We start from the raw sequence: 15,040 nt of genomic DNA, 5'->3' as shown, positions 1-15,040 counted from the left end.
TGGTCATTCATTTGTTAAACAGATAACTAGAAAGCACTGCTTCTCTTCATGCACATATGAGTAAGAAATATGACCGCAGACATTCTTGCTGTGACCCCACACTGCCTCACTGCAATCTGGTAGGTATATCTGTGGAGGGATACTGCAGCACCAAGAAGAGCGCAGGATAACTCCCATTCTCATCTCTCAAATAAGGAATCAGAAGCAAGATAGCAATTCTCCATTCCAACCCAGTTGCTGCCCTCTGGCACTCCAGAAGGCTTACAGCACTGCAATCAGCATCAGCAATACTCTCCACCACAGATTGAGGAAACCACACAGTTAGTCACAATTCACAGCTGAAATCACCACCTGTGAGCCACTGATTGTTGTCAGCTAGCTACACAGTGGGATGCTCGTACACCATCGAGGCCATTTGGCTGGGAAGCTGCTTGCTGGGGCCTTCTGGCTTTTCTCCGTCAGGTTGCTCTTCTGGGGTGGTCTTGCAACAGCATGTGCACAGGGGCACTGCTGAGATGAAAGAGGGTAGTGTAGTGGGTCCAAAATCAGCTCCAGCAGGTGGTAAAACAGATCTGATCAATGACATGGAGCATTTAAATAATCTCTTGATATAACCCTTGTCTGTACACGTTTTTGTTTAAAACTCGGCAGCATCAACAGTGCGCAGAGGCTGAGGAGGAAATGAAAGCAGCGAGCTGTCAATCCATCAACACATTGTTCTGCTCAACCACAAACTGTTGTTTTTATTAAGAGCAGCATCTTACATATTTGCAAATCTTGTCGTCTTGTCTTTTTCCAGAACATCATGTTCAAAAAGCTGAACAGAAGCTTTGGGGAGAGCTCAACACTGAGAATTACCAACACACGCACTCCCAGTTTTGATGTGAGCACCAAAGTACAGCGAGATATAAGAATCAAGGACAGTGTACAGAGTTTTGAAATCTTATAGGGCGGTTGGCACTGGAGAGGGCTGTCTTGTTTCACAGACGTGGACAATGAGCTGCCCAGGTATGGGTGGCCTTTGGTTACTATGTTTGGTTACTAGTGTTTGTGTACCTGTGCTGCAATCCATCTTAACCTTTTGAACTCATTGCACTGAACCCAATCACAGCAATCCAAGGGAATTACTGGTACCTATAATTGGATTCATTTAATCTAACTTTGGACTTTTCTAAACAAGTACACAGGTTTTTATCCAGTCTTTTCACTCTGAACTCCCTTTCCAGTCAATGGAGAGAAAGAAAGTTTCAGGATGCTATTTACCTGACCAGCAGGGGGTTGGAACTAAATGATCTTTGAGGTCCCATCCAACTCAAGCCATTCTATGATTCTATGACTGTGCTCTAGGGAGTTTCCCTCCACTGACTCTAGCTCTCATGGGCTTCCATCTTTCTTCTTTTCTTCTACTGCCTGAAAAAAGTCAGTTTTCTGGAAACATTACAAATTATTTTGCCATATCACCCAACAGATAAGTTGTCACTTCTTAAAGAATCCATAAAGTATCCCATCTGCACTTGTTGCTTCATCTAAATCGAAATATTTCAATTCCATGCCTTTTTTTCCTCAAGGTGAAAATGAAGTCTTCCAAATTTTTCTGTAAGTCCCTTATGATTTTAGACATGTTGTCTGTTTCTTAAGTAACCTTCAATAACTCTCTAACTCAATTCAGATATCATTTTTTTGTTTGTTTCTTTGTTTCTTTGTGTGTGTGTGTGTGTTGCTGTTGTTTTTTATTTAAATACCAAAATCTCCTCAGAATAGAAATTTTAAAGCTATGTTCAGAGTTTATTCTCATAGTAGATATCTGTCAGTTTCCTTTCCTGACCATAAAATATAATTGCCACAGTTCTACACATTTTATTGCTTTTCTCACAGTGATTCTATTGTATAAGTGCCAGAGCTTGCTTGGTTTTCTCTGTTAGGATCACATTTTTCCCACCTATAATGATGTCTTCCTTTGTGAAATGCATTAAAATATCACGAGGCAGGTCTCTTGTTGTCAAAGTCTAAATACACGTAACTCAATGCACCCTTGTTTCCCAAGGTTTCCCACCCAGCTCTGCCTCTTCTGAGAACTATCACAAAGCACTGACCTCTAGCAAAGGATTTCCCTGTAGATCAGTTTGCTTCCTATTTGATTCGGTCTCTTTTGGAAAAACATACGGCTTTCATCCTTAGAGTCCTCCCTCCATCATTAATTCTGCTTGTTTCCCAGTCACGTCTTACCCATGCAGGCTGTGGGGAGGATTATTTAAAAGTGAGAAAACAGCTTTTGTTCTGTATTGAACTACACTGCTGCACTGATGGGAGAAGCAATTACATTTAATAGAAGCTGTGGTTTGCTATTTGTGTAGGTGTATAGTAGTCTCACTGGAGATATTATACTGAATCCTACATGCAGATCTGTTACATGACAAAACTCTACAACTAGTGCATGCTATCTAATGTTAGAAGGCTTTAGAGGACTTTATTTGCAATTATTAATCAAGTTCTTAAGTGTGCTGTGTTTTCTGCATGCTGAACTATGCTTTAGTATTCAGTGCAGCCAAGTTAATATTGCTATCAAAACTCTCTTTGCATTGAAGGGATTTTTGGTATGTCAAATTTCCAATCCATACCACAGTGAGAAACATTCACACGTATCATCAACATACATTCACCATCTACTAGCAAGCTAACCAACACCATCTTTGCTTTTTACAGGCCACTTCTGTATCGGGAGTAAATCTGTATTAAAACAGCTGGTAGGAATTCCACCAAGTTACAATGACCACATTTATCACATTCCCTCCATGTTTTGCATGCAAGGAATCACTTGATTTCCTGGTGATTGTGTCTGACAATAGGCAAGGGAGGTGAAGAGCTTGAGTTCTGAAGTTCTCAAAATGTCTCTTCTATTCTATGCTTTTCACATCCCTATTTTCCCTTTCTATCCATTCTTTTATGCTTTCGGTTAATTATATTTTAATGAAAGGTATACCTCAACAATTTTCTTTCATTTTTCTCTCCAGTTCCCATACATTGAAACCCAGAAAAATATATGTTTGGAGCCACTGGGACTCTTTCAAAATAATTTACTCCCACCAACCTAATCTATTAAGTTATGCTGCAGTCTCTAAGCCCCTTACACAGGACACCTCCTTTATTAACATCTGTCTACACCAGTTCTAACCAACTTCTGTTCTTACCTTATAAATTGATTTTGGATGCTAGTCAGTCTCCTCAAGCCAAACTACAGACTGTTGGCTTTGGCTCGGTACTGTTGGCCGACACAGCTCTCCAGCATGTCCTAAAAGTGTTAAGATAGTTCAAACCTCCAAAGATGGTATTATCACAGAGTACAATATCCTCCCAGAGGATTTACTCTTAGAAAGCTACTTCAGGTTAAAGAAACATGTTACATCTTCCTTGTCAGATGAACAGCCCTGTTGACTATGAAAATGGAAAAGACTTGACATATGAACTTTACATGGGATTGGTTAATGATTTTGCATTGTTCCCACTTAGAGCAATCAAAATTAATCAGCCTTCTTCAGTTCTGCTAATATCTTTCTTTTGTTGCTTACAGTTTTATATCATCATAATTTAACTGAGCACTATGACTTTTTGTCTATCTTAATGTGAATATGGTAATGGGCAGAGGAAGAAGCAACACAGGGCAACTATTTAATTAAATGAGGTCTGACTACTTGGTATTAAGTTCAAAGTTGTAATGACGTTGAATTTACCTCAAAAGCAAAAGGTCAGAATTAACTTACTTTATGGCAACTACAGAACCTCAATTTATTTCATTTGTTCCTTCACAGAGAGCTGGCTTAGCAACTACAGTTCTGTGTACTAATATGCATGGAAACTCCATTATGCAAGAACACAAATAAGTATATTTCTGATTTAAGGGATCTGCTAAGGGATTCACATTCTTTCCCACCTTTAAGCAGAAGGTCATTAAGTAACAGCCAGGTTACTCTGACACTTTGCTAACTTCAAAGTAGTTGCTCACTGGACTACTGTCCATAAGCCATGACCACCTCCAGCCTATTCTGCTAGCTAAGATCTGATGCACTGATTTCAGAACTGAATACAGACACAAACACTCAACTAGAAATTTATTCATACACACCTGTCTGATGCATATAATGCATAATTTGAGGTGATTCACTTCCCACCTTTATTATTGTACTCATATGTAATTTGTGACTTATGCCCATAAAGGCAAAAGAGTTCATTAGTGGTGTTACACAGTTGTAAACTTGATACCATCTTTTTCCTTACTAGTGTAAATGCAGCTAACAACTGCATCTTGTACTGCAAATAAGACTGATTTATTATGCAAATCAAAACCAATCCAGTGGATAACAGTGAATTCTCTTTTATGCAACTAGCAGGGAAAAAAATATGTTTCAAATGTGAAAGAATTATGTGGTGCTGAGATTCTGCTAATGCTAAGAGCAACCTTTGACTGACATGACTGCGCATAGTGTGTGGAGTCTTGCTCCCAAGAGGGAGCTATCAGATGCATGAATGCTGCAGGATGTTACCCCAGCTTCTTTCCAAGCCATGTGGAAAGTACTGCTTCCAAACCCACAGGCTTGCTTCAGCTACTTCACACTGTGCAAAAACATCTGTTTTCAGTGACAGCACAAGCCCTGACCAGATGCTTAACTCTTAGATGTGCCTATTTTAAATGAATAAAATTAAAACAAATAGTTCCCTGAAAAGTCATATCTGGTGGGGCTGTAACACTCTGTATTTCTTGTTCCCATTCACTCTTGTGTGAATTTTCTGATGTTGATACAATGCAGTCTGGTAATTAACGAATCTACAGAAGCCAAATAAAGAAGGAACAATGCACCAACACATCTGAAATTTCACAAAAATAATGGTATTGTTTGAGCTGCCTGTGTTTAATTCCTTCTCACAGATGCTGGCTCAATCGTCTACCTTCAGACTGATGCAGCAGATATGTAAGGTATGTAGATACACCACTCCACTTACAAGCTTATATAGTTGACAGTTTCATTTTGCTTCTGCTTTTTTTTTGTCTCTCATGAAGTGGATGGGTTGTATTAGTGGTTGGACTAGATGATCATAGTGATCATTTCCAACCTTAGAGATTCTAAGGTTCTATGTCACTAAGGAAGAAAGAGGAAAGAAAAATATTTTTACATACATGGAAGCTATTTTTAACATGGTCTACTGAACAGGTAAGATATTAAATTAATTTTGTAAATGCCATTTACCTGAACTTGAAGAAATAATGAGTGATATACTAGTCAGGTTCTACAAATATCATTCCTCAATGACAATCTTAGTCATTTTTTTTTTTTTTTTTGCACTGTGTATTTTAAAGAGCTTTAAAGATATACATTGCTGTGTTACAGAATTAAATAACAAGTACATTAGTGATAAAAAGGGGAGATTATGGACACAAACAGAGTTCTATTCAGGTCAGGGATGAAGTACACATAGAGGTACAGGGTAGCTATTCCACTGCATACAGTACCTACAGAGAAATGTAGGTTGTTTATTTGTTTGTTTTGTAGAGAAAAGGGGCAGTCTGGAACAATGCTGAAGATCTTGAAGTCACTCTCTCTTAACTGTACCATACCTACTAAAATACACATAGAAATACACATAGCAATTAACACTATTGTGATACAAATTGACTAGTTTGTAAAAAATTGTGTAGGACCACTATTGAAAGCCACTTTGTTTTCCTTTGCTCTGCTGAAGTAATATCCTACAGAAACAGAAGAGTAGTTGAAGATTTCCACATTAGTAGCATTAGGGCTGTGGTAATAGTAACTACAATGGCAGCTGCATAAACAAAATGTGGGAATGGAGAAAAAGAAAAGTTCATAGTAAAACAGGAAGCCACGGAATCAAAAAGAAAAAAAACAGATGGGAATCCTGGCTGAGGTAGAGAAGTTTGAGGTTAATATTCAAAACATGTCCTCAATCTGTGTGCTTTAAAGGTGTCCTTTTCCTTCACATAGATACACTAAGCAGAAGTATGTAACATCCCTTACAAAGGAAGAAGCTTGTAGACTGCAGTTGTCTCTCCTTTCTGCTTAACAGCTGCACAATATCACTTTTCTCTGTACACTCAAAGTATATACCTTTGAACTCTTAAGAAGTAAACAGGGAATTTGAAACAGGAGAGTTACTAATGGGGACATATTTATGGGGACATGATTTGTTGGTGGCACATTGTGAAGAAAATTAAGGGAAACTTTGAAGAATCATAATTTTAGGCCTTGTTACACATCACAGGATATATTACATTGAATTCACAGATTACAAGCAAATTAGAAGAGTCACCACCCCTGGCCTGATACTCTTCGGTAAATGATGGTATTCAAGAAGTTACCTCACACAGTTTTATACAAAGAAAATTATTTGCAGAAAGCAGTAGTATTAATGAAATCTCTTCCATGCCAGTGATGTGACTAGAACTTGAATAAATAAGACCAATGAAAATATCCACTAGGAATAGCAAAGCTGTAAAATAATTTTTCCACTGGGTGTTTACTTGGCTTACCCTTATTTGGAAGTATATCTAGTTAAGAGGCAATTCCAGATGTACATAAGAAAAGATTTTCATTTCCTCCCCACCCTTCCACCCCCCACCAAATAAAAAGACATTGTAAGTACATTTAAGTTAGAAGCCTTTGTTTTCCAAAATATACATCTGCCTTCCTCAGAAGCAAAACAAAACAAAACAAGCAAAACAAAACTAAAAACAACAAAACACACACATACACACAAACAAACAAAACAAAACAATGAAGATTCTTTGGAACTTCCAGATGTATTGTATAACAGCCCTGAGGTGCTCCTAAATTCATCCCTCTACCATGGAATACAAGAAGCCCAACTTGTTCCTGTGAGGGACTCTCATGTTACAAAGCCATTCAGCTGTAATGAACAGAGTTAAGAGGTCAGCATAAACTGGCAAAGGTTTAAATGCCAATGGATGTTTTCCACCAGCTCTGTGAAATTCTGCTACTGGATTTGATCAACCTGCAATTTTAGTGGAGCATTCTTCTTTTCAAAGTGAACAATTTAGGGATTACTCCTGGTAACGTTGCTGCTGAGCTCAAGTCCTTTTTTTTTTTTTTTTGCAGGCCAACTGAATACAACTGACAAAGCAAAAACGAAAACAAAAATTGGTGTGACAAGTTTAACTGACCTTGACAGAGAATCACATTTCTTCTTCAAGAATCCTGAATTGCTCTAGAAGGAATTCAAAGCTAATGCAACTTTTGAAGTGAAGTCATTATTATTAAGTCTTTATTAAGTAATTACTATTTCATCCCCATGCTACCCAACAATGTATTTTCCTCTCTTGGTCTCTGCAGAATGCTTTCAGCCACTTATGTTTAACAGGTTGACCATCCATAAACAGAACATAGGAGCTCCATGGTAATGGTCATTTGCAAAAGACTTTAAACAGAGACCCCGTACTGTCTGGACAGAACATCATGGACCATCTAGGCAAACAATGAGAAGTTCTGGAACTAAGTTATGCACTTGAATATATTGTGGTTGCTTTTAGTTGACATTAAAAAACAAACAAACAAACAAAAAAAACATTTCATCCAAATACTACCGTGATAATTTTACAGAAATTCCAAAACCAAAACAGCAAAGCACTTCTTACAGATAACTTCTTGTAGACCTTTGCAGCAGTGCATTCTTTATTCATACATGCTGAATGAAAAAAAAAGTATTTTGAGTCCAGAGATTTTTAGTATCTCTGACGATGGAGATTCCATCACCTCCCTCGGCTACCTATTCCAGTTCATACAATTACACCAGGGTATCAAAATCCCAGAATCACTGAATCATTAAAGTTGGACCTAAGATTACCAAATCCAACTCCAGCCCATCCCCACCATGCTCAGTGACTATCTCTCTCAGCACCACATCTCCACACTGCTTAAACACCTCCAGGGATGGTGACTGTACCACCTCACTGGGCAGCCTGTGCCATTGCCTCACTGCTCCTTCTGAGAAGAAAGTCTTCCTAATATCCATGCCTGATTGGAGCCCTCGCTCCATCAGGGCCTTTCTTTGTTTTGCCCAAGCTGCATCTCTTCTCTAGACAGCAGCTGAGGCTTGGAAGCTTGCTTATAGTTCACTCCACCCAAGCAGAAGACCACCACAAGTGTTAACCTACACCAAGCATGTGGCGTTTTCTCCCTAGGCTCAGTATGTTGTGGTCAGTTGCTGGGGATGGCCCTGTCCTACCCCTACAAATGCAATGCCCAACTCCAAAGACACATCACTCAGTACATGCCTTGGAAACCCAAACCCTGTGCTCTCCAGTTGCACTTGTGTCTCCTTGCTTGTTCCAGCATTAGCAGGGAGGGGAACAAAATGAAGAGCCACCTGCTTTGCATCTCACTGCTATTTTGGATGTGGATGCATGACTGCCAGCCTGGAAAACATGGGAAAGGAGGAGTGTGCTTGACTGAGCCACTCACAGAGCTCTGGAGACCTGAAGCCATTTAGATGGGGGTATTGACAGAGAATTCGGTTCTCGAATCTAAGCAAGCATCTGTCCTCGTCAAAGTCAGGTTATAGAACAGCTCCTAACCTTGCAGAGGCAAGCATTTGAGATTACAAAGAAATACTGAGTTTGGGAAAATGTCAGAAGTTTTCTGAAGTGCCTCTTTTTTTATTCTTCCCCCCCCCCCCTTACAGAAAATTATTAGATTTTGTGACATTATTAGTCTGCTTACCATTACATGTGATGATCATTAAAATTAATAAATATTTCTAATCCATACTTAAAATAGAAAATGCCTATTTGGGTTATTTATGAACATATAGCCTATTAAGCTCTAAACTGCTTGCCGGTTAACACATTTTATTATATGCCTGAAGATTTAATTATACATGTGGATCAAAGAAAGGCAGGTAATTTACAAGAGCAAAAACACTTACAGAGAAAGCAACAAAAATGAAGCCATATAGGTCTCCCACAGCATTTATTTTTGGATGGGGAAGATTGACGGGATTTTCACTACTAATTTAATACCCTTTGCTTTGTCTTGATCTTGGAGTATCGCTCCAAACTGAACCGGCTAGGGAGCAGAGGAGTTCACAGAGCACCCTTCATCCAGGCCGATAATAAGCGAGCTGCCAAACTCCTCAGAAATCATTAAATAAGATTTGCCCTCAGCAGTCAGTCTTACATAGTGACTATATGCACAGCCTCAATAAAGAAAATGCACTCATCAGAACTCAACTGGACTTATAAATTTTCTTTCTGAAATAAAGAATTAGCTATGTTGTATGCCTTTCAAAGAGTTTCCATTCAGAAGTCTTTAACTGTGTCTCCCCCAACATTCTTTCCTTCATCTCCTGGGTTTTATTTGTAAATGTGCTCTTGATTATAAGAAGAAAGACACTGCCACACATACGCTAAGCAGCTCATTGTAATCACAGCTGTGCCAAAAGGGAAACACTTGAATTCCTAGCGCAAATATGAGACACAAGAGTATGTACATCCACACTAAATTCCTCTTCTGCAAATCAGAACTGACTACAAACCTTTTTCAGTATGTCACTTTTATTGCCAAACTGAGCCAAAAGAAAATTTTAAAAGTGAAATAAAGAAGCGAGGATAAATTGAATGGGGTCCACATGCTAGAGCAGTCATAAATTTTTCAACGTGATTTCAAATATAATTATTTTACAATCACATTTTAAAGACATTTTCATTTCATGTTCTTCTTCAAACTTGCTTCATTTTTCAGTTTCTGCAGTGTATTGTTTCTGATTACCTGACCCAATTATAATCTGCAACAAAGGTCTGAAACACCAGGTCTTTTGACATTAGAAAAAAAAATGAGTTAGTCTTCCTCCCAAAGGTTCTGCTCCTAGTAACAGACAGAATCAAGAAAGTAAATCATTTATATCCACATACTGTACTAGAATAAGTCATTCATAATTCCATGGACACATAAACTATGCAAAGAGATTTTTTAATAGAAATGAGCTAAAATTTTCTCCACTGTTGCTTTTGTAGAAGCACTGTATTGAACAAATCCACTCTTCTAACTCACTCAGGCCTCACTCAGATGCAGACTACAAACTCAAATTATCACTGTAGCCAACTTGGCAACACAAGTTTTTGTGGAGAGATTTGGAAATGCAGATTTTCCTCAGTATCTTTCATAATAAACAAGAATGAATTATAAAATGTCACACCATAATATATTCAAACATAAAGTGGAAAAAAGAAAGTCTGGGAAAAGACAAAAATTGCCAAGGTATCTCTCCATTTTGTCCAAGTTTTTTCTTTTCAATTTTCTGATGCAGGAAATAACTGTAATCATTATTTCCCTCTTCATCATTCTCCTGCCCCTTACTGCTCTTTTGCTTACCCCTCTCTGCTTTTTTTAACACATGTTATTTCTGCCTGTCTCACAGACTGTCAGTTGTATCTGAAAGACCAAAACCTCTCTTTAAGCATAGAACTCCCTTAAGTTTAACAGAATTTCATGAGTTTCTTCCTCTTTAGATACATACACGAAATTGTAACCTTTGATAGTAGATATTTTCAGGTAGGGATCACAGTTGTCTGATTTTGTGAAGTGCAGAAAACAGCAGATAAAAAACTTCACAATAAATACAAAAAAAAAGAAAGTACTATGGAACAGTATCTAAGTACTGCGAGCCAGGTGGCATGATAGTGAGGAGACTGAGAAGGAAAAAAATCTGTTTCTTTATTAAGATCATTAATAACATCCAAGTCAATCATTTCCTGACAGTTAACGACCAGATGGATTAAGACCTCCTCCAGATGGCCATTAACTGCCAGGAAATAGCCAACTCATTGGCCATTAGTGCTTTAAACACCATTTGGATACTGCTTTTCATTAGTCATATTCACATGATGGTAATATGTACTGAGCATCTGATTTCAGCACAAAGCCTTACTTTCAAAAAACAACACAACTGAGTGAGGGTACAAAAACAGCACAAACAGATGTGTTTCACTTATGCAGGACTATACTGCTGCTAGAATCATCATAACGTGACGATTATGGAAATCACTGAAGAGATGGTCATCACTGCAAGCTTCCACACACTAATCCACTTATGTTCCGTCTCTTATGTCCTCACTAGACCACCCCAAAGGGTGAAAGGTTAGTCTCCATGTCAAATCATCTCATGGTTCCCCTGCTAAGTTGTTTGAAAAAGTATGTGACTACTGAGATTAGGTTACTCAATCAACATTAACAGGGCTAAGACAAAAATTCCAAAGAGCAATCATATGGTCTTTGGGTACACACACACATTAGCACATTCAAAGAGAGACTAAAGTATTTCTTCAAAACAATCTTTACACACAGAGAACTGTTGTTTATTTTATCATGTGATGTATATAAATACTTTAATTACTGTTGATGAAAAAATTGTGTAGTAAGACTAACTGGCCAACCCATAATTAATCTGAGCTTGATTTATCATAGTCTCCAATGTTGTAGGTAGATCACTAATCTATCTTTGCAAATATTTATCTGATTCTCTTTGAAAGCACATATGCTAACAAACATAGTAACATCCATGAAGCGAAAAGTGAACTACTTGTGAAGTTATAGGTAAAACAGTTGTGGGAAAAATGATCTGTCAATGTTATTTATAGAAGATAAAGCTAGTGAAGAACTCAGAAGATTTTCTGCAAAATTAAACATCACTGATTGTGCACTTGGTGCCTCAAGGGTATCTCATTGTTACACACAAGTCTGAAGCTGAACCCAAGCTTACTCATTGTGAGAAATCTGCTATATAACACTATAGAGCTAAAGTTATTACAGCACTCAGGTCCTCTTTAGGTCCTTGGTGCCAGCAAGGCCTTCTTAACAAGCTCTACACACTGCATATTTCATTTTCCTGAGATCTGTGTTCCAAATATGCCCAAACTAGTTTCCATCATGTGCTGCAGATGTGTTAAATTTGTGGAGAGGTGTTGTTTACACCAGGGCAAAGCTGTTCTCTTGGAAAGGAGGATTTTCTTATTACTTTCTTTCTTTTTATTTTCTGCATTACACTACTACAGTAGACTATATAGACATGCTTGCTGAGCTCTTCATAGCAGGGAGATGCAATACAAAATAAGTCAGTTTTGTTGTTGTTGTTTGTTTGTTTGGGGTTTTTTGTTTTTTTTTTGTTTGTTTGTTTGTTTGTTTCCTTGTTTATAGTAGTGAAATGAGTAACTCAAAAACTGCCAGAGATTCTGTGATGCTTTCAGAAACACAGAAAAGCACAGAGAAATCCAGCTCCCCAGAAGGAATCGTTCTAGCAGTGCATGAAAACAGATGATTTATAAAGGAAGGGAAAAAGAAGTCTTAGTAATGTCAACATGAAAAAAAAAAAAAAGCAATTCAGAATACAGTTATTGTGGGCTATTAAATTGATCCAGCAATGAATGGGCAGGGCTATACAGGGTGCATACAAACAACTAAGGCTGGCAACAGACTGAGTAGCCAGAATGTATAATCCAAACACCTTAATATCACTTCTGTCATGCTACCCATCCTCACACACCTGATACACCCACAGCACAGCACACTATCACAGATCAGTGTTCTACTGACACAGCTCAGCCCCCAGCTGGCACTTACCCATCTGTGATGAAAGATGGAGTCCAGACTGCCTCTTCTGTCCATAGAGGGCTGCTCATAGGTGCATAAGAGAAGACCCTGGATGATATGCAGAGGGCAAAATGCCACAGTTGGACAGGACAGGATTCGTTTTAATGCATGCATTCTGCATTGGTGCTATAGCAGGAGAGTAATTTCATATATCAGAAGCTCAAAACAGGCTTCTGATTGTAGTATATAGCAACAATTTATACCTCCCAGAAATACTTTCCAATTTTTCATCTAGTTACTTGTTCTAATGACTTCTAAGTATTTGCTCTTTATGTTCCCTGCTAGGCCTGCTCTGGTGAGCAATCAGCTGATTTACTCAAAGCTTGATTACCTCATCCCTTTTTTAGCAAACAAGAATCCCTGCCAATTGTGGGGCGCAGATGTCTTACAGAGATTAATGCCAAAGAAGTAGAAAATGCTCCTCTGTGCAAAGGTAGGAGAAATGCCAAAAACTTTATTTTTATAATGAGGAGCCATTACTTAGTTCCAACTTTGAACAATTCAGACATAATGCAATCGAGCTATATCTGAATCTTACCTGCACCAGGCAGACAGTAAACAGAGAATATTCTCTTTCTTCATCTGGTGATGGCAAAATATCTAATGACTTCAGTATGGCCTTAATTTCACTCCAATGTTTTGCAGGTAAAGTAAACGATATACTTAGGAATACTAATATGGGGGAAAACCCGACAGTGATATTTTCACAGTTCATTTTATTTACCATAACATAAACACAGTTTTGTGTATATTTTTGCTGTTTGACTAAGTATTCATATAAGGAAACCTATGTGAGGATATTTTACAAAGCAACAATCTGCAGTGCTATTGCAATGAATGAGTGGTGCCGAAGAGAGCATTATGGACAACAAACTAGGAGACTGGGCTTTTTTTCTATATACAGACCTCATAACGGGTGGAGAGTTCCTTATTTTCCCCCTATTTTGTGATACTATTCAAGCATCTTTCCCCCCTACTGGTAAGTTAAAGGCAAACAAAAAAAGGTAACCCTTTCTTGTTAGGAAGAAAAAAACAAAACAAAACAAAAAAAAACCAACCACACACACAAACCCACCAGATGGACTTACTACATTCCTGCCGGAGGGCAGTAAATGTCAACACTGTCATAAACTTCCTGTTTCAAAAATGAACTGCTTTTAATTCAGATCTTTTAAACTTCACAGCATTGGTAACCCCTTCCTGTGTGTTATCTTTCCTTTGGGTCAGTCTCTTAAATCATTTAGCTCACCTGAGTGCTACAGATCAAATCCTTGACCAATGAAACAATGCTTGCACTCAGATATCTGCAATAAGGCTACGCTTTGATCAGAGCCTTCCTTTACCCACAGGATGAATGAAACTAATAAAAATGTATATCCCACCCAAGTGTTCGTTTGCTCTTATTTATTTGATCCTTAATACTAATAGCAAGATCATCAAACAAACAAACTACTGAACCTGGAATAAATAATCACCCTCCAATGGCCAAAGGTGATGGAGGCCATATCACAATTCATGCTCTGTTTGTAGGTTAGGCAGCTGCTGTATTTCTTGTGTTGCTTCAAAGACATCCACTGAGAATGAGCATCTGATCTTAGAGAAGGAGCAAGTAGAAGACATAGCTATGTTTGTAGCTACAGCTGCCAGCTACTAACACTTTTATTCAACAACTACATGAATTAAGATCTGTTAGTGAAGGCTTTTGTACCCTGCACATTCAGGAAACAAGACATAAGAGAGTCATCTATATAAGAATTTGGTTCAAAATCATGGTTTTATTCTCTAATTTAGTACATAAAGCAATAGATGACGTTGGATAGATCATGTCTGCCTAGAGAGATATGGCAGCCACAACGCCCTTCCTCAAAGTTAAAACGATCTAGCAAAAAGTGCAGAAGACAGCCTCTAAGGGTTCAAGATACTGCAGCTGCACACAGGTGCTTCCACCTGCTAAGACAAAATGTACCTTACCCATATCTTGAAAAGAAATAAAGTACTTTAAATAATAGCTATGGCAAATGTAATGCAAATAAATTCATGTTACCTTTGTAGCACAGCTTCTGGATAACATCTATTTTTAAAAGATGCTAAAATATTAAATGCTTTTAAAGAACTATTTGCAGAAATCTTTAAAGAGCAGGAAACTCTATAGAATACCCATCTTACACAAACAGCAAAATCTCTCTGAGGTTTGTCTGCAGAAATCCAGTTAAAAATAACAGCAAATAACTGACAACGATCTGTCACCTGCTCATAAGATGTTTTGAGTAGCTTATAAAATAGAACATTTTGGGTAATCAGAACTCTAAATTGCAGCAGAAAAGTTACTGGTATCATCCAGCCACCATCACATCTGGGAATGCACTGCT

General features: G+C 38.0%; 1 protein-coding gene across 1 annotated transcript in view; it reads right to left on the bottom strand.

Annotated features, from left to right (window-relative positions):
• VEGFD (vascular endothelial growth factor D) overlaps nt 1-12,980 on the bottom strand; it is a 57,068-nt gene extending 44,088 nt beyond the window's left edge. The window contains exon 1 of the mRNA XM_072347393.1: nt 12,642-12,980. Coding sequence (XP_072203494.1) covers nt 12,642-12,785 — 144 coding nt within the window. The 5' untranslated portion in view covers nt 12,786-12,980. The remainder of the gene's footprint in view (nt 1-12,641) is intronic.
• Nucleotides 12,981-15,040: the final 2,060 nt, after the last annotated feature.

The sequence above is a fragment of the Excalfactoria chinensis genome, chromosome 1, assembly GCF_039878825.1.
Source record: "Excalfactoria chinensis isolate bCotChi1 chromosome 1, bCotChi1.hap2, whole genome shotgun sequence".
Classification (NCBI taxonomy): Eukaryota; Metazoa; Chordata; class Aves; order Galliformes; family Phasianidae; genus Excalfactoria; species Excalfactoria chinensis.
This window is presented reverse-complemented; position numbering and strand designations above follow the sequence as displayed.